Source organism: Mirounga leonina, unplaced genomic scaffold, assembly GCF_011800145.1.
Source record: "Mirounga leonina isolate KUSES-001 unplaced genomic scaffold, KU_Mleo_1.0 Mir_127, whole genome shotgun sequence".
In the NCBI taxonomy this organism is placed as follows: domain Eukaryota; kingdom Metazoa; phylum Chordata; class Mammalia; order Carnivora; family Phocidae; genus Mirounga; species Mirounga leonina.
Window position 1 is genome coordinate 57,784,272 of NW_023270316.1, and position 27,591 is coordinate 57,811,862.

The 27,591-nt window shown below is 37.2% G+C and overlaps 1 protein-coding gene across 1 annotated transcript; it reads left to right on the forward strand.

The window, feature by feature from the left end:
- Positions 1-27,591, forward strand: ITM2B (integral membrane protein 2B). Its single transcript, XM_035003390.1, has 6 exons — positions 1-309; positions 21,562-21,690; positions 23,320-23,526; positions 24,865-24,975; positions 25,773-25,923; positions 26,846-27,591. The coding sequence occupies exons 1-6, from the start codon at positions 193-195 to the stop codon at positions 26,929-26,931; spliced, it is 801 nt and encodes a 266-aa protein (XP_034859281.1). The 5' UTR covers positions 1-192; the 3' UTR covers positions 26,932-27,591.

Sequence of the window (27,591 nt, forward strand, 5' to 3'; positions counted from 1 at the left end):
CGCCCGGGAGCTGCGAGGCTGCGGGAGCGGTGCCGCAGTAGCCGCCTCAGCCGCCGCGGAGCCGCTCGCCCCTGTTCGAGCGTAGCTGAGCCGCGCCCGGAGGCCGGCCGAGGAGGCTGCAGTCGCAGCCAGGAGCCCGCAGCCCCCGCCTCGAGCCCGCCGCCGCCCTCCGAGGGCGCCCCAGGCCGCGCCATGGTGAAGGTGACGTTCAACTCGGCTCTGGCCCAGAAGGAGGCCAAGAAGGACGAGTCCAAGTGCGGCGAGGAGGCACTCATCATCCCCCCCGATGCCGTCGCGGTAGACTGCAAGGTCCGCGGTCCGGGGAGGTCGGGGGAGTGGGCGCTCGGCCCGGCCGGCAGGGGTGCGCGGGGCCGGAGGCGGCTTTGCGCGCTGAGGAGGCTCAGGGCACGGGCGACGGTCCCCGGGAGAGCCGGGCTGTCCTTCTGGGGTGCTGCTCTTTTTTGTCCGGCCGCAGCTTCTCCTTTGTAAGAAAGTGCGTGTGCAGGAAGCGGTGCCTAACACGGGATCGGGGGCTTGGGAGGCCTGGAGAGAGGGATCGAAGGATTGTGCCGAGTTCACGGTCGTTGTGCAGTCGGGGGAATGTGCGTGGGGTCGGAACTGGGTCGTTCCACCTGGAGACCGGCGGCGACGTGCAAAACGACAAAAACAACAACAGAGTTTTGCATTTCCTCCCAGTGTAAATGTGCCTAAAATGGCTGACATCATTCCAAGCCTAAACCTCCGTTGCTTCCTACTTTCGTTTCTAGGCTGAACAGCACTTGGACTAAGACCAGCTGCTGCAAGCCTCTTAATTTTAAAAGCATTTTCTTTACCTCCTTTTCCACGGCCCTTCGCTATTGGCAGGTGAACTTCACATTGGGGTCTGGAGAGGGGGCTGAGGAGCGGTGGAGGGGAGAAAGTGAGGTGAAGATCTGTTCAGAATAGGCTTTGGCTATTTTTATAATTAAAACAAATATTCCCCGTAAAGATCAGTAATTACTGTGTAGATGTTAATGTAAAACCCACGACTGGTTTTCAAATTATATAAACATATTTATGAGGACCCCTTAACGCTAAGTGAAACTAAACGGGAGAAACTCGTTCACGTCCCTTATAAAATTCTCCTTTATTTTTACAAAATCCCTCTTTTTAGTCCTAATTAAAAATCAGAAGTGGAACTATAATTGTGCTAACTTTTAGCGGATTACAATAATAATTTATTTAGAATATGATTGTAATTGTCTCAGGAGTTAAAAAGGAAAGCCTCATAGCCTATTTTCTACGAGATGTTTAGGCTGCAAACATTCAGTCCTGTAGAAATTAACTGTAAGAAGTTCTTTATGTTGCACAACTTCCTTTTTCCTTAGCATTTTTCAAGATCTGTTATCAGTAGGGTAAACTTAAGTTTTCTAACTTCAAAAAACCCAATAATTGTGTGCAGGTGTGAGTAATAAGTGTTTTTTTTTTAATACGGTATAATGAAAATTACGGTTGAAAAATATGGCACTAATATACTATTAAAAGATTTGATACTGTAATGTTAATTTGGACGTGCCTGTACTTATTTTTTGGAAATGTTCTAGTTAAAAACAAAACCAAGGGTTGATTTTTAATTGACTGCCTTGCCTTGAAATAGGAACAGTGAGCTAAAAGGATTCCCTAAAAGGATTAAGAGTTTTGGTATTGGTATTGTTTTTCTGAATCCATTGCAAACAGTCTTGGTCTTAAAAGAAAATGTCTGGAATGCACAGAGGATAATTCCAGGAGCAAATTATTATCTTAGCTCTATGTTTATCTAACATTCATTGTACCTAAAATAGATTGTCAAGTGCCCTGTCATAACAATCTCAGATACATATAGAAATTAATCCTATTATATATCTTTTAAAAATCCTGTAAATAAATGTAATTCCTTCCCTTTAAAAAAGAGGGAGAAAGCATCGGATGATGTCACTTCAGAGGGCTTTTCTCTTGATCTGTATTGAAGGAGATTTGGAACTCTGGATAAAAGTCAGAATTAATTTGCTAGGCAGCTGTAAATCTGACTTTAGACATTTTCTGTCATTCCTGAAACATTAACCCCGTTTTCAGATTCTCAGAATTTCTCACAGTTTCACCATATTCAAATTTTGTGGTCACAGCAGCTGTGACAAAGTAACCATTCGCAGCTCTGTGCATTTTCTGTTTCTGTTTTCTTAGATCCCATACCCAAATAAAAATACTGGAACTAAGCTCTGAGGGCAGAGTATTCCTTTGTAACCACGCAGCAGTCATGGGTGAATAGGCAGATTAAAAAAAAAAAAAATGACATTGTTTTTCTAGCTATAAGCTCAAAGACTTCTTTTCTTCAGTGAGTGACAAAATATTGCTCTACATCAAAAGTAGAATCCTAATAATTGGTCACTTAACGGTAAATGAAGACTTTGCTTAATAACAGATATTGTGAAAGAACTTCTGATCGCTTCATCTGCGTTTGGGCTGTGATTACATAATGTGCTGTAGCTCCTTGGGGTGACTTTATGGTAACCACCGAGTTTGCCTGGATTCTGCACAGAATCAGCCTTCGTGTGTTTGCCTGGGGCTTATCCTTGCCTGCCTGGTTGGTTGAGAGAATCAAGTAAAGCTAGTTATGGACCAGAACTCCTGAAGAAGAAATTTTTAGTACCTTTAAACCCTTCTGGACCACAATATCCAAATGTTTATTTCTCAAAATGTACACTTTTTCAGGGTCACCTGCCCTGGTGTCAGCTTGGATTCTGGTTTAAAAATGCAGATTCTACTACCTTAGAATCTACCAAAGAATTCTGGTCTCTGTCTACCACCAAGAATGCTGATCACTTCAGTCAGCTGTCTTATGTAACACCCATTCCAGTACTTCAGTGTTGCTCCTGTCTCTTGCTATTTCTTTAGCTCTTTTCTCATTGCAGGTTGAGAACCCTCTGAAAGCGGTTCCATTGCCCTGTTTTTCAGTCTTGCCTTTCAGTAGCTCTCAACTCCCAACAGTCATGTCTATTGATGATCTCAACTAGCTTGCTATTTACTCTTCTTTTCCTGCATTTTCCCCTTAATTTTGCACCTTCCTCTGCCTGTCCCAACTGGCACAAAGCTCAGAGATACAGAAATAGCAAAGAGTAGGACCTCTGTTGTTTTTTAATAGGTGAACTTGAAATTATATGCATGTTTTATGTTACAGGTAGCAATTCATTTATGTTTGTGTCTAAAATTTTTTCCTTTGGAAAGCTGTTATTTATGTGCAAATATCAAAGAAAATACCTAATGGACTGAGTCAGAAGTCCCTGTTTTGTCATTACATAACTGCTTGATCTTGGGCTTAAGTTTTTAGTTTATATGTAAAAATGTGAGGACCACATGGTCTGTAAGGACTCTTCCAGTTTTAAAATTCTCTGAAGCTGTTAGGATTACATAATTATATTTGTCAGGAATTAAATTGTTTTAATTGTGAAAAATAACAGCTACTTCCTCATCCTAACCAGACTGTTCCCTTTCTTCCCCATGTTTATTTAGCATGTTACATTGTTCTTCGTATTAAGTAGCAGTGGGTCAAAGAGAAAAGAAATGGACCAAGGTATTACGTAATAAAACCAAATTTTTATTTTGGGTTACCTCACTTTAGAGCAATCGTTGTTAACACCTCTTTTTTTGTTGTTTTTTTTTTTGGTAATGCCTAATTGTGAAACACGTTTCCCAGTATCAGGGCTCAAAAAGCTTAAATTTGGGGGCGCCTGGGTGGCTCAGTCGTTGGGCGTCTGCCTTCAGCTCAGGTCATGGTCCCAGGGTCCTGGGATCGAGCCCCGCGTCGGGCTCCCTGCTGGGCGGGAAACCTGCTTCTCCCTCTCCCACTCCCCCTGCTTTTGTTCCCTCTCTCGCTGTGTCTCTATCAAACAAATAAAATATTAAAAAAACAAAAAAAGCTTAAATTTGCGTCATAGATATCCCTGCAAACTGTACTGCCAAAAAATAGTGTTGCCCTTCCTCGACCCTGCATCATAGTTGTAGACGTAAAAGGTTGAGAAAAGGAAGGTGCTTGCGTAGGAGAGAAGATGGGGCAGGATGGAAGTGGGGAGAAAAGTGCAGGACTACTAACCCAGTTAAGTTCTGAGTTACCCATTAGAGCATGGCTCTTTTGACCCTAGTTCTTTGCACTTTCTGGTATTTCCTGTATGCATATATTTATATATATGCTGACTGATGGGTTTGGTAATTTAGCGTTTTGGTGGTGTTTTGGGGGAGGGTTGGGGATAAAGAGGAACATAAAATACACGATGAGGTTTACTGATTTGTGTTGACCTTTAGAGAAGGGATTTGGGAGCTTGGTTCTTTTTAAAGTACGTATCATTACCTAGTTGTGTAATTTAGCGTTTGTAAACAGTGGCCAGTAAAAACTTCACAGTTACAGCATTCTGGTTCTCCATGAAGGTATTGATAGCTGAAGTGTGAGGGTTTAGTACTGGGAGATACATTAATTGACGCCCCGCCGCTGCTGCATGCCACGTGACTTGGCAGGCCCGGACCCCCGCCCCACCGGTGTCCGTGCAGCGGGTTGGCTGCTGCAGAGGGTGGACAAAGGTTGGACGAGGTTGCGTGTTGCACATTTGGAGGACAAGTTTCCAGCCTGGGGCTTCACAGTGTCATCTTAAACATTGTTTGGACTAAACAGAAGCCGGTATATTATTAGCAAAATCATAAGCCCGTGAGATGTTGTGGCATTCAGCTCTGCCATGTAAGAGGTTACTAAAGCTTGACTTGCTTTAAATGTTCATCGAAAAATGTAGTAAGTAGTAATTCTGGGACATTTTATTTCTCTTGTTCTCTTGTTCTGTCTGGGGTGTGTATTTAAAAGGCATTTTTTTTCCAAAAGGAAATACTTTCTGAATTGAGATTATAACTAAAGCAACTTCGACTGCTTTTCATACCATAGTGTCAGTAGAGGAAGATCCAGAAAATATTTGTCTTTTCAAATACAATATTGATGAATTCATCCTCCTAAACTTTTAGGTAAACTTGGCAATTTTTATTAGAACTTAGACTGAAGGAGTTAAGGACTTGGCCATCAAAGGATTTTTTCAGGTCATACATAACTACTGCCTGTTAAAGGATTTGACAGTTCCGAATTTCTCAATGAGGTGGTTTTTGTCCAAAGGATGTAGAAAATATTAACACTGGAGCTAGTTTTTCCAGAAGCTTATGTATAAAGTTATTCCCTGGCTGTCTTATTTTCTTTGCATAAATCTTAACAGTGAATGTTTTTACAAGGTAGATGGGTGAAAGTTGAAAATTAGAAATTTATTACAGATATGACCTAAGAACATAATTAAAAAATCATTTAATGTGATTATTCTTTAATTAGTATTTATGATACATCTTCTTAATAGCTTTAAAGATAGCTATAATATAATCCTCTTTTTATATGTTACCAAAAATTGAATGAACAAAATTATTTTCAACAGTTGTGATTTCTTTAAAGCTCTTTAATTGATTTGAGGGGAAGAAAGAACCTTATGAAGTAATTCTATAATTTTACCATTTGGGGGAAAATCAAGTAAGAATGAACATACACTTTAGAATGTTCAGTGTAGAGTGAACTACACATACTTTATTCTTAAGTAGAAGAATTTTAATCTTGAGTTATAGAAATGAAATTATTTTTATGATAGGGATATTCTAGTTTTTCATTTAATGTTTTATCTTTTAGTATTAATGAGCTTCCAGTAGTAATTATATGACTTAGAGCTAATGTATATGTGTATATGTATCAGAAGAGAAATTAATGTTGAAATAAAATTTGCCTAATTTATAAATACTGAACATTTTGAGTTAAATAGGGAATTTATTTTGGGAAATTGACACTAATTACAGTGTTAGATATGCAATACTTGGAGATTTTAAAATATTTGCATAAACTTGTTGACATAGTTGATTTTCATACTTTAAGAAATTAAGTTTTGATGGGTTTTTGTATATTTGAAAGTTTGTTTTAATGCCAAAATTATTTTTGAAAATTTGTTTTTGCAGAATGTGTTAAGAATAAAGCTTAAATTTTGAATTGTTTTCTCTGCCTTAAATATGATTATCATGTTTAAAATCATTTAAGAAAAAAACCAAAAAGGTAAGTTACATTATTAAGTAATTCCTTGGATCACTGCAGCATCCAAAAGAAGACCCAGCTTTAGTGCTGGGAAAAATGATTTCTAGAATCAGTCTATGTCTGCATTTCTTAAAATTCATTTTCTCAGCCCACGTTTGTAGTAGTTCTGTTCTGTATACACTACTCTATATGTTTTTATCTTTCAATTTATAACTTTCTCCTTCAATTCATTTTTTCCTTGCTTTCATCTTAGTGCTAGGAAAAACATTTCCCACGCAGGCCGTCAGTGTTAGCCAGCCAGGGCAATGCTAGACATCTTAAGCAGAGATCGCAAACTCCATCCTTCCTGGGCCCAAGCAGAACTAGTGAAGCTGGGCTTTTTACCTATTAAACAATTTAGAATAGTCTTCATTTTCATTAAAAAAAAAGGGGGGGGACCCAGGGTTGTTTGGTTTTCCAATCTTTAAAGGCAAGCTAGGATCGATCAGGGTTTTTATTTGAAACTTGAGTTTTAAATACTCACAACTAATTTATACAAGAATTTCAAGCAAGGCAAGAATACTGACAGCCTGACGTGGGCCACTGTTTCAGTCTCCTTTACAGTGAAGAGTCCGGTTGGCAAATTATGGCCCATTTGTGCAAATGTGGCCTGCTGCCTGTTTTTGTATGGCCCGTGAGCTAAGAATTATCTTTACATTTTTAAATGGTTGGGGAAAATAAACCAGTTTCTCCCTTTTGCCCCACTCTCCTCACTCAATAGAGGGGGGAAAGTTCAGGAAGCAATACTGTCTACTTACTGAGAACTCAAGACTATGCACTTAATACTTCAGGGTTTAAATCCTATCTCTACCACTTACTGTGATATGTGGGGTAAGTTACTTCAACTCTCTGTCTCAGTTTCTCCTTCAGCAAAATGGGGACTATGATAATCTGTAAAACGTTTATCACCATGCCTGGAATAGCGTGAGAGTAAGACTCGATAGATATTAGGGGCACCTGGGTGGCTTAGTCCATTAAACCACTGACTCTCGAGTTGGGCTCAGGTCATGATCTCAGGGCAGTGAGATCAAGCCCTTGTCAGGTGCTGGCCATGGAGCCTGCTTAAGATTCTCTCCTTTCCTCCTGCCCCATCCCACCACCCTGTTCTCTTTAAAAAAAAGAAGAAGAAGAAGAAGAGACATTAGCTGCTGTTATCACTATTACCGTTACTATTACTTATAACTACAACTGTCACAGGGTTTGGCATCCCTCAGATTATTAAACAGCCATGTGATGTGAGACCAAATGTAGCATCTTTCTAGTTTTCCTGTTGGCTTTGATTCAGCTTTGCAGATGTCACTTGTTTTAATTAAACTTACCTTAAAAATTTCTAGAAGTGAAGATTTAAAGATAGAAGTAAAGTTAGTGAAGCAGAGCAGTTCTTAATTTCTGGTTTTTTTATAGACCAGTGCCGCAAACCTAAAGCCACTTCCAGATAGGGTGAGATCCTGCTGGCAAAAGTTAATGTTGTAACCTGTGTCTGGTAACTTGGACAAGTCAGGAAACTTCCCCATGGCTCAGTTCCCTCATTTGCAAAATAGTCTGGTGGCACCAGCCCTAGAGTATTGTTGGGATGAAATTCCCAGTGCCTGATGCATAGAAACTAGTTAAATGTTAATGCGTTTCCACTATCCCCATCTATTATAATAAAGTCCCATCTTTCCCTCTCATCACTCTAGTTTTGGAATATTACTTCTGTTACTATTATTGTTTATCCCTATGTTACATAACAATACTGTTGTTAAATCACCCTCTACAAGGTATTCTGGTGAGGATTCCTTCCTGTAACGTAAAACCCTTAGCATGCAGTAGTTGTATCCTTTTTCATGTAAAAGTGGGTATTTCTCCCATTACATAAAGGATGTTGAGAGAATTTTGTAAATTTAATTTTAGGTTTTACCAAATAATACTTAGTGTTAAAATGCAAATATTCCTGCCCTATCATAGAGGAACCCACTTTTTAAAAATTGTACCATAATTATATACAGTACAATGCAGATTTTGAGTGTACAGTTACATAATTTTAAATATATGCACCTGAATCACAACCCAGTCAAGATAGAACATTGCTATCAACTCAGAAAGTTCTCATGTCCTTTTAGTGTCTGTCCTCTTCTCCCCTTAGAGGCAACCACTAATCTAATTTCTATCTTTGAAGATTAATTTGAGGCAGTTAGGTTCACTCTAGCTTCTAGGCTTTCTGCAGAACAAAAAAGGGTGCCCTCTGCGGTTTTGGTGAGCACAGTACAGACTGGATTCTGGCTCTGTTGATCTCCTTGGCCTGGCATCCTTGTACTCAGAACAATCTGCCTAGCCATATATGATGATTTCTAGCTCCGCATTTCTATAAATCAGTGGTTCTCAAACTTTCTGGTCTCAGGACCCCCACTCAGTACTCTTAAAAATTGTTGAGGATCCCAAAGAGCTTTTGATTTATGTAGGTTATTGATATTTACTATATTAGAAATTGACTATTAATTTAAAATAGCAATAATAAACCTATAACATTACCGTAAATGGCATTTTTATGAGTACTAAAATTTTCCAAATAACCAGAAATTTTTAAGAAGAGTAAGGGTAACACTTATTTTTGTAACACTCTACTGAATAGCTTAGTAGAAGACTATTAATAATAGCTGATTCTCACATCAGCTTCTGTGGTCGGCCTGTTGTGTTATCACACATTCAGCTTCTGGGAAAACTTTATACTAGTCAGAGAATGAGAATGAAAAAACAGTGTCTTAGTTTTATTATGAGAATACTTTTAACCTTGTATAAGTCCTAAAAGGGTGTCCCTGGACCACATTTGGAAAACTTACCTTCTACATACTTGCTTATGCTGCTGCTGTTGGTTTTTGTTTTGTTTGTATTTTTTGCAATTTTAGATCTCACCTACTGGCTTCCTAATACGGAAAGTGAATATTTAGCCTTTTCTATATGTTAACATATTACAAACATATTCTGTCTTAAGGTATATAGTAATTTCTGGTTAAATTGATATTCCATACTTTTATTGTAATTGATATAAACATTATTTACACCTGAGTAATGTAGTATAACTTAATAAACTTAAGTTGTTTCTCATACAAAAACTCTTTATTTTCCCTGGATTTAATAATTGTTTCTTGGGCCAAGGAAGGTTGCTTAGTTTTCTGTTTATTGCTAATTCATCCTCAGACTCTGACAGCAGTATAATTGCCTTTGCGTATTTACAAACTTATTAGATAACTTACCAAGTTTTGTATTTTTCTTGGCAGTATTCCATTTGTCTTTCTTCAGTCTTAACCATCCAGACTGGTTGTAATCTAGGCATATTGCTATCCAAATGCCCGATAATAATTATCATCCTGGAATTGAATTGGCTTTGTCTTTATCCTGTGTTGGATCTGCAGTTTTATGAATCTGAGAAAAAGTATCAGATCAATTTTTTTAAAAAACCTTGCATGTCTGAGAATCTTTACTCTATCCTCACGTTTAATTGGTAATTGATTTGGGTATAAAATTCTAGGTTAGCTGTAATTTTCTTTCAGCATTTCGATGGCATTACTTCATTATCTTCTGGTCTGATGCCATTCTGATTCCTGGTTCTTTGTACATGACCATTTTTTTCCCCCTGTAGCAGCTTAAGATTTTTTTCTTTATGCTTCTGGCTCTCAAAATTCTATTGATATAGTTTGTTTGAGGTCATTCATTTCCATTCTCGGGCTTAAAATGTATTTATCTGTTTATCCCTTTATTATTACTCTCTCAAGCTTTCAGGAAGAAGTAAACATGACCACTTAACTGAAAATCAATCATAGGACTTCTAAATATTCTGTCTTCATAGCTTTATAAAGATTTATTGGAATATTTCCTTTCACATTAAAAATGGACTTGGATAATAGCTATTAATGGAAACCATTATTGCCTGCATTATTATTATTGCACTAGGTTTTTTTGTTTGTTTGTTTATTTAAGTAATCTCTACACCCAGTGTGGGGCTCGAACTCATGACCCTAAGATCAAGAGTCGCATGCCTTTTCCATCTGAGCCCGCCAGGCACCCCATATTAGCACTAGCTTCAAGGTCATACAGGATGGCCTGAAAAGATACATGAAGCATCTTCTGGTGTCCCTCTTTAAAGTACCAAAACTGTCTCCTTCATGAGTTATTTTAGAGACAACTCACTACCAACTTTGTAATTTTGCTTTGTGGCTTTGTTATTCTACTTAGGTTTCATTTTTGTAATTAATATCTTGACTTTTCTATTTATTTTCAAATGCCTATATGCTTATAAGCCTGAGTTATTTTCCTTTGTTGTTTTTGCTTCGTGTGCATATAATTTTATTTTTTTAAGATTTTATTTCTTTATTTGACAGAGAGAGCGCACAAGCAGGGGGAGAGGCAGAGGCAGAGGGAGAAGCAGACTCCCCGCTGAGCAGGGAGCCCGACATGGGGCTCGATCCCAGGACCCTGGAATCATGACCCGAGCCGAAGGCAGCCTCTTAACTGACTGAGCCACCCAGGCGCCCCTAATTTTTTAAACATAATAACACTACTGTTGTAATAGTTAACACATAGTGCTTAGCACGAGTGTGGCTCAATTCAGGTCAACTCATAGCAGAACTCAGGTTACATCATTTCTGATTGGATATGAGTATTACCCTATTGTGACATGGTCTCACTTCACTTACTATCAGAGTTAATTTGCGTAAGCTATTATTTAGTCAGGTGGTGGACATAATAGCCCATGCTTTTCCTTCCCTAAGATGTACATGGAGTGAGAGGATATTCAGGCCTTACTAGTTCTTAGTTACTACACAAATAATTTTACTTAACTTCTCTGGGTCTCATTATATTTAATCTATAAAATGATGCGTTGCACTAAATGTCCTTTCATGGTCCTTTCTTTTCTTTCTGAAAACTATACTGATCACATATTCAGAGGCACCCATTTCATGGGCAAACGCTTTATTAGGAATTTAAAAATTACTAAGCATCCCAGCCTTCAAGTAGCACCCATTAGAACTGAGAGAGACCAACCAATTGTGTAGACCAAATTAATTGCAACCGACTTAAATGTCACAAGAACACAACACCCCTGGATCCAAGAGCCTGGGGAGTGGTGAAAAAAGGGAGCAAGATCCAATGACTACTGACTATGGATTGTGCATGTTGTTGGTGCTAGGCATAGGTTCAAAGCACTTTTTACATGTTCAGGATAGACAGATATCTCTGATCTCAAGAACTGGAATTTTGGGTGCCTGGGTGGCTCAGTCGGTTAAGCGACTGCCTTCAGCTCAGGTCATGATCCTGGAGTCCTGGGATTGAGTCCCACGTCGGACTCCCTGCTCAGCGGGGAGTCTGCTTCTCCCTCTGACCCTCCCCCCTCTCATGTGCTCTCTCTCTCTCTCTCTCTCAGATAAATAAATAAAATCTTTAAAAAAAAAAAAACTGGAATTTTTTCTAGTAGTCATTTTGTCTAACTTTAAAAATTCTAAACTTGGACAGAAAATACCACTTTTCACATTTAAATTATTTTACACTTTTAGAAGAATATACTTGGAATTTTTTATCAAGAGTTCTGCATTTTAAATGGAATTACTCATATTTGAATATGAATGTAATTATCTTGTTGAATGATGTTAAAATCCAGGATTTACACAAAAATGATTCCAGAACAAGTTTGCTTTTTTTCTCCTCTCATCTTGACACTTAATTTTAAAATGAATTATATAGAGTAGAACATTCCTATCACACTTCAAGTTTTAAGAAAACAGTTGATATTCTTATTAGTAACAATAGGAACTCATAATTCAGTCAGTGGCAGAAGAAATCTATCTTGACCACTTTATTGCTCTCTTGTAAAGGCTATGATTAACAATAAATAGCAGTTGTATATAATGCTCTTGACTACCCAATACCTTTAGCTCTCACCAATATAAGTTTGAAAATCTGGGGCACCTGGCTGGCTTAGTTGGTAGAGCACGGGACTCTTGATCTCAGGTTCCTGAGTTCAAGCCCCACATTGGGCGTGGAGCCTATTTAAAAAAAAAAAGGGCAGGAAGAAAATCTCCTGAAATTTCACTTCCTAAAATAGAAAGTTCTCTTCAGTGTAGATTGAATAAATACCTTGAAGAATAATGGCTATCTTTAAAATATATTAAAAAAAGAGGGCGCCTGGGTGGCTCAGTTGGTTAAGCGACTGCCTTCGGCTCAGGTCATGATCCTGGAGTCCCTGGATCAAGTCCCGCATCGGGCTCCCTGCTCGGCGGGGAGCCTGCTTCTCCCTCTGACCCTCCCCCCTCTCATGTGTTCTCTCTCTCATTCTCTCTGTCTCAAATAAATAAATAAAATCTTTAAAAAATATATATATATATTAAAAAAAGAATAGAGAATGTTTAAGGTATTCCTATATTAACATTCTGCTTTGTGTTAGATACTCTCCTTGTCCCTGATGATATAAAGTGATTAAATTGTGATCCAGCACAAAAAGCATTTATAGCCAGATTTCTTTTTTTTTTTTAGTTCTGACCTATTTTTTTTTTTAACCTAGGCCTGTACCAATTTTATTTAATGCCAATAATTTGGTTCAGATTTCATAATTTTTCAGAATAGTTAAATTATTATGCAATGGCTTAAAAATTTCATTTCTTTTTGTTTATTGCAGCTTGTGTGTTATAGAATTTGTTCACAAAAAAGCACACTAATGAAAAATCTGTTTTGTAGACATTGTATTTACTATTGATTTCTCACTTTTTATTTTTATTTACTTATTTATTTTTAAATATTTTATTTATTTATTCATGAGAGACACAGAGAGAGAGAGGCAGAGGGAGAAGCAGGCTCCCAAGGAGCAGGGAGCCCGATGCGGGACTCGATCCCAGGACCCTGGGATCACGACCTGAGCCTAAGGCAGACGCTTAACCATCTGAGCCACCCAGGCGCCCCTCACTTTTTATTTAATATTATTTTAAGTAATCTCTACACCCAACGTGGGGCTTGAACCTATAACCCCAGGATGAAGAGTCGCACGCCCCACCAACTGAGCCAGCCAGGCACCCCAGTTTCTCAGTTTTTAACCCTCTCTTTAGTCCAAGTACAAAATAATGCAGTAACTTTATTATCCATATAATGCCAAGCACTTGGAAAACTGCTTCCTTTTTGTGTGCTGGACACAACATTTGTCATGTGGACTTTCTCACCATAGTTGAGATATAGTAGCGATCTTATTTGAAAAGTAAAATGAAAAAGCATAACTCAGATACTGATTTAAATGAACAAGACAAATGTCAACAAATGTTTGATGTCTTTATAGATTTTAGCTTTTTAGCCATAGATCTTGTGTTTTTACATATAGCAGAATATATATTTGATAATCAATGATATTAATAATGAACAGATGGCTGGATCATGTCTTTTTGATGCCTCCATAGTTGGGAAAGAAAGCTAATGTATAAGTCAGGTGGATAGAACATGTACCAACAGTAAATGGATAGCACTGGTATTCTGCATAATAGTAATCTCTTGGGGCCGTTGCCTACATAACTTTTGTGGTTCTAAGAATATAGCTAGGAAAGCATTTTGGAAAAATTTTAAATAGATCTTAAATGATAACCAAGGTTTGTTATTTTAAAATTCTTACTGATACACGAAGTGATTCAATTTCCCTCTCCAGTACTATAAATCTTTTTCAGTTGGCCTTTCTAGGATTCTGTTGTAGATTGCTTTTTATTGGCTTCAACCCCAGTGGATACTTGTTTCAGCTTACTTTCTCAGCTAAATCACATGATGGTGGGATAATGATAACTATCATCTATTGAGCACTTACTGTTTACTGTGTACCAAGCAATGTTTCTCATGTTTTACATGTTCCTACAACAACCCTGTGAGTAGGTGCTATTATTAATCCATGTTTAGGATGACATAATTGAGACAGAGAAGTTAAACTTGTCCACCTTTTTCCCATCCTCCAAAATTCTGACATTTTTCATTTGCTGTCAGTCTTTTCAGTTTGTCTTCTCCTATCTTCTCCAGCTTCTTTAGTATCATTTACTTGGGTCTGAGGGAAAAACTGTCCTGTTGCTCGTAAATTGGGAAAAGAGAGGAATTTGATTTTACTGAAGTATGATTTACATACTGAAAATTCAGCCCTTTTAGGTGTATTATTGTGTTAATTTTGACAAATGTAGTTGTGTAATCATCACAGACAAGATGCAGAATATTTTCCTCACCCCAGATGTTCTTTTTTGATACCACTTTGTAGTTCTGGCTCTCACTCCATCCCTGTTTTGTCTTTGTGTAGTTTGCCTTTTCCAGAATATAGATGGTATTATAACCAAGTAGCCTTCTGTCATTCTTGCTCTTTTTATCTTTTCTGGGAATTGGGAGTTGTCTGGAAAAGGTGTTGGATTCCTGTAGCTCTTGACCCATGGTTTTCTCTGGGCTCATCCATTTCCACCTCTTCTCTGTCACCACTTTTGGCTAGCTGATGCCATCCATATTTGGATTTGATGTTCGTAAGAGAATGCCTGTTGTGTCATTTAAAGCATTAAGGTTTTTTATTCAGAATATTAATCCAGTCTGAAACTCAGTTGTCAAAATCCTTTATACGGGGAATGGTTAGACTGGTTGTTTTATAAAGTTAGGTTCTCAGAAGGAAGTATACCCAGTCATAGCAGGAAATGAAGATGAAAGTTCAAAAGTAAGCAACACAGAAAAGAATTTGGTACATCTGGTCTTCAACTGGGGAGAAAAATTTATGAGGAGTTGAGAAAACTAGAACATTGATTCCCATTTGTAAAAATTTGAATCATTTGGGCAGGGCACTTGGGTGGCTCAGTCGGTTAAGGGTCTGCCTTCGGCTCAGGTCATGATCCCAGGGTCCTGGGATCGAGTCCGCATCGGGCTCCCTGCTCAGTGGGAAACCTGCTTCTGTGTCTGCTGCTGTTCCCCCTGCTTGTGCTCTCTCTCTGACAACTAAATAAATGAAAATCTTTAAGAAAAAAAATTTGAATCATTAGATTTTTTTTAATGTTGCCAGCTAAGTCTATAATTTGGAAAATAGTATATAGGCCAGACACATCCATGGGCAGCTGGCCTGTGCATCTCCATGTTTATCCATATTACCAAATGTGTTTTAAAAATGTACATATTTCAGGGCGCCTGGGTGGCTCAGTCGTTAAGCGACTGCCTTCAGCTCAGGTCATGATCCCAGGGTCCTGGGATCGAACCCTGCATCGGGCTCCCTGCTCTGCGGGAAGCCTGCTTCTCTCTCTCCCACTCCCCCTGCTTGTGTTCCCTCTCTCGCTGTGTCTCTCTCTGTCAAAGAAATCTTAAAAAAAAAAATTTAAAAGAATAAACCTTGATTTAAAAAAAATGAACATGTTCCTAAATTACTAAATCTGTTTCTGAAGGTTCAGTAGTTCATGCTACTTTGAATTGAATAAATTGTATTGATTCGTTTCTGTATTTGTCTCGTTTTTATACTTAAAGCATTTTTATACTGTCTTCCCCTCCTCCCCTCCCTTCTTTCTCCTTTCCTCTCTCTCTCTCTTTCTTTGCTAATATAATTTTTAACCCTAAGAGATGTTTTCCTCTTTAATATTCTGGTTCTAAAGCTTTGTGATTGCATTCGCTATAATAATTGCATAATAGTATATCTAAGAGCTTTGGAAGAAATGTGTTTTCATATATCCCATAAAAAAGGCTCAAATAGAAGTGCCTGAGGATGTGAAGTGATTTGTTAGTATAGGAACAGAATCAAAATTATCTGAAAACCCTTGTGTTTTGTCTAAGTTAAGTTGATAATGGAAGCACATTTACTGAAGCCTCTTAGGGAACTGACGGAGGCGACCTAATTCTTAACTAATTGAAGTACCAGAACAGAATTTATCCTTCATTTTGCTTAAAATATAATCGGTTAAGTAATTTTACTTTATCATATGATGATAAGATTGATTTGAACCAGCAATTCGTGCAGTGAGAGCAAGAATGCTTCCAAAACCTGTGTCTTTCCATACTACTACTGTAAAGGGGTGATTGTAGGCCAGTGTGTGCGTCAGTGTCTTCATTTATAAACTGGGGTAAAAACTTGAAGTTTTAGGAAGATTAATGAGATGATAATTGTACAGCACCTGTGGGAGCTCTTTTACCTTATCAGCATAATTTAAGGTGCACCAGTTTTATTGCGGTGCAAGGGGAGGAAATGTGTCCATGACTTGTTTTAAATTAGGCCAGGAAAACTCATACACGCTGGCAACGAAGCCCTGTTCAAGAGTGATTTTCCTTTTTTGTTGTTGATTTTTGTTGTTGTCCTTTAGTTACGAAATAATCAAGCATACACCATTTGATACGTTTTTTAACGTCTTAAATATCATACTGGTAATACCTAACTTGCCTTTTCATTTTGTAATTTGGCATTACGTTTCTGACATCTTAAAATCAACTATGCTAGTTGATTTCATTTTAATTATTATTATATGAACCTATAATACTTTATTCTCCACTTGATGGACATGTAAGTTATTTCTAATTTTTCTCTTATTGACCATTCTGCAGTAATCATTATTGGACCTTTTTCTTTATGTACATGTATAAAACTTTATCTAGGGCTACATTCCTAGAAATGGAATTGCTGGGTCATAGGGGGTGTTTGTGTGTGTGTGGAATTAGATACTGCTAAATTGTTCTCCAAGCAGTTGTACCAACTCCTGCCAACTGTATGAAAGTTCTCAATTCCCGTTGCTCCACACTTACCCTAGAACTTGGTATTGTTAGACTTTTCTTGTTGCCTGCTATAATAGGAACTCGGTTGATTTTTTTTTTTTTTCCTCCCCTCACTTCCTATATCGAAATATAATTTACACACAATAAAATTCACCCATTCTATGTGTATGACTTGATTGAATTTATGGTAATTGTATAAAGTTGTATATCCCCCACCATCAAGATACGAAACATTTCCATTATCTTAAAAAACTTCCTTATATATCTTCAATCTCCCCCTCACCAGTTCTTGGCCATGGCAGCCACTGAGCTTTTTTGTCACTATATTTGCCTTTTCTGGAATTTCATAAAAATGGAGTCATGTAATAAGTAATCTTTTATGTCGGGTTTGTTTCACTTAGCATAGTTTTGATACAGTATGAATATACCACAATTTATCCATTCATCATTTAGTGGATATTTGTGTTGTCCCTAGTTTGGGGCTATTATGAATAATGATGGTATGACTAATATATAAATCTTTGACTCAGTTGATTTATTTTTTATTTTTTATTTTTTTAATTTTTTTTAAAGATTTTATTTATTTATTTGATAGAGAGAGAAGCAGTGAGAGAGGGAACACAAGCAGGAGGAGTGGGAGAGGGAGAAGCAGGCTTCCCGCGGAGCAGGGAGCCCGATGCGGGGCTCGATCCCAGGACCCTGGTATCATGACGTGAGCCGAAGGCAGACGCTTAACGACTGAGCCACCCAGGCGCCCCTCAGTTGATTTTTAATTACTGATCTTCAGCAATCTTGCTGAACTTTACTTTCTCAGATTTTCTAGACAGTGATACCATTTACACATAATGATAGTTTTGCATTCTCCTTTGTAATCTTTATATCTGTTCTTGTGCTTGTCACTTGTGTACTAGGTAGGACCTTTAGTATAATGTTGGATGGAAATAGAGTCCGTTTTAGTGGGCAACCCTCATAATTCCTGACTTGAAAGGTTAATGTTATAAGTCTGAAGTTCCCCCATTAAGTGTGAGGTTTGCTGTAGGTTTTTGGTCATTATTACCCTTATTCATATTAGAGTTCCCCTTCTTTCCAGTTTGCAAAGAGATTTTTTTTTTAAGATTTTATTTATTTACATGAGAGAGAGAATGAGAGAGAGAGAGAGCATAAGAGTGGGGGAGCGGGAGAGGGAGAAGCAGACTCCCCGCTGAGCAGGGAGCCCGATGTGGGACTCGATCCTGGGACTCCAGGATCATGACCTGAGCCAAAGGCAGTCGCTTAACCAACTGAGCCACCCAGGCGCCCTGCAAAGAGATTTTATTATGAATGGGAGTTGGGAGTTTGTCAAATGCATATTTGACATATTTTGAGATGGTCATGGGGCTTTTCTTCTTAAATCTTATATATGTGGCCTTTTCTTTAAGCTTACTCTTTCCAGTGTTAATCATTTAAAATACACTTTTAATAAATCACTTAGATTAAGAACTTTTTTGTCTTCAATATATTTAATGCTTTCTCCATGAGTCAGATTGTAATACCGTATGTCATTGTCTGTCATGAATAGTGTTAATTTTGACTGTAAATTACTTAAGACATGAGCCATGCCTTAATCACATTTGGATTTCCCACTGGATCATGCACCGTATATTGCCAGTAACAGGTCCCTAACAAATGTTGAACTGGGCTACTTAGGGCTGCTGTTCCTTGCTGAATCGCCGCTCTCTGTTGTGTGTTGTGAATTCTTACGTTGCCCCCACCCCTCGTTATCGTGCTGGCTGTTGATGTAACTTTTATGGGTCATTAAAAAAAAATAAGTAACCAAGCTTTAAAAACAAATCTAAATTTCATTCACTCATCAAATATTTGTTGAGTGCCATCCAAGTGCTAAGCTTGGCTTGGAGCTACCAGTAATGCAAAATAAATAGGAATGGATAGTCCCAAGAACCTTATACCCTAATAGGGAGAGAGAAAATGTGTATGTGAATTATTCTAATGCAAGGTAGGAAATGATCACTAGAAATTGAGAAAAAAAGAGATTAGATAGATTTTGGAGCTCTGATAGCTCTTTTAGAAGTAGGAAGTACATGACTGTGGTGCATGGACTTGGGTCTATAATGTGGTCATTTGAAGACTTAGTTTCTGATTCTTAAGCCATGGTTCATATTGTTGAAGTGCCAAACAAATGACCTGTAGATAAGTGAAGCATTTTATAAATTAAATTCTTAGAGAAATTTAATTTTTTAAATTGTCATTGTCCAGAAGTGTGATTTTTGAATGAACATGAGAATTTGAACTCCGTAGCATGGTATATAAAGGCCCTTTGTGATCTGCCCCAGTTAACACTCCATTTTTATTTCTTGTAGCCTCCCCACATATTGGGCACGCCAGCCATAGCACATGTGGCCCTTGGAGATGTCATGCATTCTGGTTCCATGATTTTATTCATTCTTTGCCTTCAGTATAATGCCCTTTAACTCTCTCTTCTGTGTGGGTAATGAGCATTTGTCCTTCAACATTCCACTCTAGTGTTTTCTCCTCTGGGAGACCTACTCCAAACACTATCCCTTGTTCTGTGCTCTACATTCTTCTGTTAAGAGTCCATATCATGTTCATGTTTCTTTGTGTATTTATTTTCCAGGCTGATCTGAATGATCTCTTTCTTGGCAGGGGCTATATACCAGTGCCTAGCACAGCTCTTGGCACATAGTAGACATTTTATAATTTGTTCTTGAAATTTGCTGACCAGTTAAAAATGACATATTAAAAGGCCTGGAAACTTGCATCAGTTTGACAGTTGGGGCTGCATATTTTTTTTTTTATAAGTGTCTGCCCATGGTCTTTGGATATTCATTTATGTGCTACTAGAGAAGGGAGTCTGCCAAACAGGGTGGGTGTTGTACGCACATTTGACTGTCTTAGCAGCTGATACCAAATGTTTGGAAATGACTGTTTCCATCTGTCATCTCCATCCCCCCCACCCTGCCTCCACCCTAAAATTAATTATGCTAGGAACTGTTTCTTATCTCCTTAGGTATTTATATCAGACAAGGGCTCAAGCAAAATACTAGACTTTAATAATTCAAGTTTCATACTACTACGACTTTATGACTCCATGGAATTCTTGTAACTTTGTTTAAAGATGGAATATCTTAGATGGCTTGATAAATTACTCTAGGCTTATTCTTTTTACATACTGCTTTGTAGTACCCTTGTCTTAAGTACGTGTACAGTACATTGGCAAGATCACCTACTACAGCAAAGTGTAAATGCCCTCACAGTGTCTGATCTGATCATTAAGTTAAAAGGCATTTGTTCTACAGTATTAAATTCTATGTTTAAAACCTCAGTTAACCTAGTCGCACACTGTCTAGCTCTAAAGTGTTCTTGGCTGTTTGGGACATCTGGGATTGGGCTTTTTCTCAGTAGTATCAAGTTGAAATTCCTCATCTTAGCATTGAAAACGTAACCTTAGCTTTCATTCTTTCTTAACTGTATTCTTGCTTTGACCACATCCAGCATTGTTGATAGAAGTTTTCTTCCTTTTTATTTATATCCTATTTATCTGTAGAGGTGTGGATCAAATCTACTTGATCTTAGTCAAAAAGCCGAGAAGCGATTCTCCCTTAATACATCCTATATTGAGTTTTCCAAGCAAAGATAAGAGTCCTATACTCGAGAGGCTGTACATACATACTACTAACTAGAACATCTTTTATTACGTTGTTTTCAAGTCAATTGGAGCCTTTCTTTTGCTGTCTGTACAATATATCTTGAGCCACGAGTTAGATAACAGGAGCAGCTAATCTCATTTGTCAGCTCTTTGATGTGATACTGGGTACAAATCAGAAATGAGATGTAAATCTGAAGTGACAGAGTAGTGTGAGTTAGAAGGGCAATGGGAGTATTTAAAGGACTGAATATTGTGACCCCATTTGACATTCTAAGGCTAAATTATTTCCTGGAGTGGATCAAAATCAAAATTCTAACTAATTGTATGTCTCTTGACTTTACAAGGTTTTTTTCCTGTTTAATCTTTCCTCGTTTTTCTATTGCTTCTATCTTAAAAATGAAGACCTTTGTCAAACTGGGATGTGTTTTTTAGGGTTGGGCAGTAAAATTATAGGATTATTTCAAGACTCCAATTGTTTAAAGAATTTGTTTCATATTATTTGTTCTGTCCCTTATTTTCCTGTTACTTTTTCTTGTGTATTGTTAGGAGTGGTTTGATACCTGCTATGAAATAATGAACTACCTGTAGCAGGCTAATAACATAATTTTATAATATGATGTAATACACACTGAGGTTGTATATAAGGCTCAGCACCATAATACTGCCTGGCAAAGTTGTGTTGTGGCCTTTTCTGAATTTTTAAATGTTAGGAGATATCTTAATCACCAAAGTTGTGCACAGAAAATAGAAATTATGTAGTATGTTATTGTTCTGGGGCTATGAGTAGCAAAGGTGTTGAGAGAAGAAGGCAAAACTCTCCTAAGAGATTGATGGCTCAGCTCAAGAGACATTGTGGTGAATCCCGGCACCACCACCATTTAATAATTCCTGGGTTAATTTTGATTAGAGACCTGAGTCCATTGGTCTTTATTATCTTTGTTTATAAAATGATAATCCTTTTTAGGCTTCTTTGAATCCTGACCTTTCTGTGGTTCTGACGGGAGATACAATATTGACCGTTGTTGGGTCTTTTTTCATATTTTAGGACCCAGATGAAGTGGTACCAGTTGGCCAAAGAAGAGCCTGGTGTTGGTGCATGTGCTTTGGACTAGCATTTATGCTTGCAGGTGTCATTCTAGGAGGAGCATACCTGTACAAATATTTTGCACTTCAAGTAAGTAGAAAATGCTAAGGACTTTTTGGCCCTTTCCTTCATGCATATTAGAAAATTGGCCCAAACTTGTTCTAAGCCTGCATTTTTTGTCCGTGGCCTTTGGCCAGGGTGGTGGTCCTATTTTAAAGTTGTGTTTAAAAATCTGAACATAAGTTTGCTGAGCCTATTGGACAGGACTAAAAGCAGAATAATGTTGTTTTGAAATGTTGCTGACTAAAGAGGATGGATTATTGGATGATTTTTCAAAATTGACTAACCTTCATTTTCCTACTCTAACAAGTAGCTAACAGTATTATTAATTGGCCAATTGAATAAATAACATCAGACAACATCAAATGTTGTCATATTGATGGCCTCTTAACTTGATAGCCAGTTTGGACTCATCTACAATTTGCCTTTACTCCTGGACACCGAGTTCACTGGCACCATGTCTCTCTGCCTCTTTCCCAAGCCTTTGGTTTCTCTTTAAGGATTGTGTAACTTCAGCGGTGATGTTGAAGTAATTTGGGATGAACGTCATTTTATAACTTAAGAGTGTTTAATAGTAATCCATAATCCCAGTGGGCTAAGATGGATTTTTCTTTTGATGAAAATCATGATTTATGATCTCTGTTTTGTGATAATACTTCCCTTGACAATAATTTAGTAGGTTTATTATTTTTTTAACATTTTAAAATTTGGAGAAACTGTTGACAAATAGATTTTATTAAAATAATGAAATATTGTCAGGAAATATACATTTCATGCTCATTTGCATGTTGATAGACATTACTGAAATACTAGTCATCATTTTTTTTTTTTTTTAAATATTTTATTTATTTGAGAGAGAGAGAGAGTATGAGCAGGGGAAGGGGCAGAGGGAGAAGCTGACTCCCTGCAGAGCAGGGAGCCTGGCACGGGACTCAATCCCAGGACCCTGAGATCATGACCTGAGCCTAAGGCAGACGTCCAACTGACTAAGCCAACCAGGCGCCCCACTAGTCATCTTTTTTAATGCAGTTTTTTTTACAAGAAATGTATTTGATATATAAAAAAACAATTTGTAATTCCACCATCCAGAAATAATATCTTTGCCTTAATGTTTTGTTATATACTCGTAGCCCTTATGTATGCTTTTAAAAAACAATCTTTATTATGGTTGCTGTAATCTGCTGTTTTCCACTTGATTGTAATAGTATTCCTGTAAAAATTACAGAAAAACTATCCCTTTTTTGGCTAACAAGAGAAAAATCATTTAATCAGTGAACCACATCAAAAAGTCTTAAAAGCATCTAAAAAACATTATTCATTTCTGAATATATTCTTTTATAAAAATAATGCCTACAGGTATTTCTTCAGATTTACTTGTCACCAGATGAATAATTGCTTTAAATGCTATTTTTGTCGACTGTAAAAAGTAAAGGAAAAAATGAGCTGCTTTTCTCCTTCTGAAACCATTTTTTCAAAATACTTCAAAACCCCATCTTAAGGAATATGTTAACTCTGTAATTAAACTGTCTGACTTGTCATCTAAAAGTAAGAGTTTGCAAGCAAAATGCTATTTAGATAGCAGTGGCAGCTTAAGTAATGCTTACATTTAAGAACCTGTCTCCCACTGAATTGCTGAAATAGTGTTTAAACTCTCTATAGCCTGATGACGTGTACTACTGTGGAATAAAGTATATCAAAGATGATGTCATCTTAAACGAGCCTTCTGCAGATGCCCCGGCTGCTCGCTACCAGACAATTGAGGAAAATATTAAGATCTTTGAGGAAGAAGAGGTTGAATTCATCAGTGTACCTGTCCCAGAATTTGCAGATAGTGATCCTGCCAACATTGTTCATGACTTTAACAAGGTGAGCCAGGTGCCTGGAACTGTAAAAAGAAAAAAAAAATGCAACTTCTTTAATTGAAGCTTTTTACATTTTTAATTTCAGTATTTGCTGATTTCTTCTGCCTTATAAACTATCCAGCATTTGATTGGGCTCACCTTCTGGCTTCTGTTTCTTTGCTAGTAAATCGGTACTATTTCTTACACGCCCTGTGTTCTTAGATAAGAGGTGATTCATGGTCCTATTTCTGTGTGGCTTTTTCATTTTGCATCATTTCGTTAATCAGTTTTTAAGTTCTCATTCTACATTTCCCTCTAGGATTCAGTATTGTTATGCAAGGCAGGAAAGATGAAGTGAGAAAATAGTGACTGTCACAAATCCTCCACCTACTTCCAAAATTTTACCATATTTTCTTAATTTCTTTTTCTCCTATTTGACACTTGACCCCTGCATATTTGAACTGTTGTCTCTTCTAGTAACTCCTATATCACTATTACATCTAAGAAAATGAACATGGTAATATAGTATTATTTAATATCTAGTTGATATTTAAATCGCCCCAATAATTTTTGTCCTAAGAATGTTTTGTTTTCTTAAGCCAGGATTCTGAAATTAGAAGTTTACATATTATCTGTGGATTTTGCACCTGTATGTAAGTTGGCCAGTTGGAACATTCGGGCATATCACTGAAGTTAGCTTTGCAAGTATTTCATGCCTGATAAATACATCTGATGAATGTTTATAAAGTAGTTTAAAAAATTATGTACTTCAAGATAATAAGCCTATCCAAAGCAAATAGTAGGTAATAACTAACACTGAGCTCTTAGAAATCTAAGTGTTTACATGGTTTGATTTAACTCATTTTAATCCACAAAGCCATCCTATGAGACAGTCTTTCTCTAACCATAGTCTCCCATCTGAACCACAAGAACACAGAAAATCATTTAATTGACTGTTATTTCAGTTTTTCTAAGGATGGTAGTAACTAGTACCATTCTAGATGCATAGGAGAGAAATTAAATTTTTACTTGGATGGATATGTTGGAGGGTGTTAGGGCTTAAAAGTGAGAGAACGGACTATCTCAATCAGATGATAGACTATTTGCAATTTATTTTAATAGTTTATTGATAATCATTTATAGAAGCAAACCCCTGATAAGAATTTTGTTTACTAGCAGCAGTAATTTTTCCTCTCATTACTACCTTCTGTTCCTATCCCACCAAATACTTCATTTGTTAAATGCAAGTGATAGACATATTCTGAAGCCAACCCATTTTAATTGTACAAATTATTCTTAAAACTGCAAGTGCTGCCTGTGTTACAAATATTAATCTAATGAAAATGTATCTTTCTCTTTCTAGAAACTCACAGCCTATTTAGATCTTAATCTGGATAAGTGCTATGTGATTCCACTGAACACTTCCATTGTTATGCCACCAAGAAACCTGCTGGAGTTACTTATTAACATAAAGGTATAAGATGTTCAAATATTTTATTTTTTTTAAAGATTTTATTTATTCATGAGAGACAGAGGCAGAGGGAGAAGCAGGCTCCCTGCGGAGTAGAGAGCCCGATGTGGGGCTCGATCCCAGGACCCTGGGATCATGACCTGAGCCGAAGGCAGACGCTTAACGACTGAGCCATCCAGGTGTCCTGATGTTCAAATATTTTAAAGATTTTATTTATTTGACACAGAGAGCGCACAAGCAAGGGAAGCAGCAGGCGGAGGGGGAGAGGGAGAAGCAGGCTTCCCACTGAACAGAGATCCCAGGACCCTGGGGTCGTGACCTGAGCCGAAGGCAGATGCTTAACCGACTGAGCCACCCAGGCACCCCTTTTCAAATATTTCTTACTAATAATGCTGCTGCTAAAGCATCTTAGAATTCCTAGTTGAGATATTAGCCCTTTAAGTGCCCACCTTACTGAAAAAATATCGCCAAGAGTTTTATAAAGAGGAATTAAGACCTGTGGTTTTGGGTTTTTTCCTTATTTTATATTTTGAAATAAAATATACAATCTCTTAAATTAGTATCTAAGTTTTCCTAACAGGCCTGATAATAAATAGTAGGCTTTCAAGAAATAAGATCTGTGTTGCAAACCATTCAACTCATGGATTGTATGTAAACAGATGGGCATGACTGTACTGCAATACAATTTTATTAATGAAAACAGATGTTGGGCAGTAGTTTGCCAACCTCTGTTCCATGCCTTTCCTCATCTGTTCAGTGTATGCTTTGAGGTATTCATATAATATATCTTCCAAATGTAGGCTGGAACCTATTTGCCTCAGTCCTATCTGATTCACGAACACATGGTTATCACTGATCGCATTGAAAACGTCGATCACCTGGGTTTCTTTATTTACCGACTGTGCCATGACAAGGAAACTTACAAACTGCAACGCAGAGAAACCATCAGAGGTAATACTTTTTACCATTAAAATCCTGGCAGAAAAGTTTATTGTTTCACTTCATTGTATTGAACTAGATTTAGATGTAAGCCAGTATTGTTCTCAATATGCTTGCCACGAGTAAGAAAGTAAAACCATACTGTATCACTATGTAGTATTTCTAGATTTCCAGAGAATCCTCTAAATTTCTAAATCCACTCTTTTCAGATAGAGAGAATTAGGTGACTGTGAAGTGTCAATGCCCTGAGATGCTGTTACCTTACTTTGCATGTAGTCACCCAGTCCAGCCTTCCATCCCACCACTTTGGTTCAGTCACACTGTGCAAGAGTTGTTCTTGTACAGACGGTCTCTAGAGAAGCTCTGCAGGTGTGTGCTCAGGGGCCTGGGTTCTAAACAGAGAGTTTGCCTTTTGGATCACATTGAAGACAGTCGGAGTCAGGGTAATTAGCAGGGGATTTGGCTGAAGAATTGAGAGCATTGACATAAGTAATGTAGCTTTGCCAAATCATTTAACTTTTTTGTTTTTTACCTGAAAAACAAGAATGACAGTATCTCCCCATTCCCTTTCATTTCCTTTATAGTTGATCTTTTTTTTAAAAGAAAAAGCCAGACTTACACATACAATGCAATTCACCCTCTTTAGTGTGCAGTTCTGAGTTTCAATAAATTACCATCACAGTCAAGATAGAAATATTTCCAGTACCTTCAAGGTCATAAATTTATATGTGGCATTATTATTGGTTACTAAGATCTGTTAAGATACTGAGTTTAGACAAGAGAGAAAAATTATCTTCTCCAGTGTTAAAAAATCCAACTATAGAAGTTCATGGAATATAGAGTAAAATATTTTTATATGTATTAATAGTAACTATGACGATAAGTATGAATTATTAAAGAACCAGAAATTTAAAAAATTTTCCCTCCCAAACAGGTATTCAGAAACGTGAAGTCAGCAATTGTGTTACAATTCGGCATTTTGAAAACAAATTTGCTGTGGAAACTGTAATTTGTCCTTGAACAGTCAAGAAAAACATTACGGGAGAAAAATTTAATATTGCAGCATAACCCCACCCTTTGTATTTTGTGCAGTGATTATTTTTTAAGATCTTCTTTCATGTAAGTAGCAAACAGGGCTTCACTCTCTTTTCATCTCATTAATTCAATTAAAACCATTACCTTTTAAAAATCTTTTCTTCTTTCCAAGTGTGGTGTCTTTTATCTTGAATTAGTAGTTGTATGAAGTCATAGATAATGATACACTTCACCATAGATCTTATGTGTTAGGACGAATTTAAATTTCTTTAAATCATTTATCCAGATTTTTACGTTTGAATTATGCATTTTCCAGAGGAGGGGTTATCTAAAGAATAATCATATATATGCATACGTAAAAATGGACCACAGTGACTTACTAGTAGTTGTTAGCTGCCCTGCTACTTAGTTTGTTAGAGCATTTGAGTACACATTTTAATTTTCCTCTAATTAAAATGTGCAGTATTTTCAGTCATATTTAACTATTTAGAGTATGATTTCCACCTTGATGTTTTAATATCCTAGACATCTGCTGTAATAATATTTTAGAAAATGTTTGGAATTGAAGAAATAACTTGTGTTACTAATTTGTATAACCCATATCTGTGCAATGGAATATAAATATCACAAAGTTGTTTGACTAAA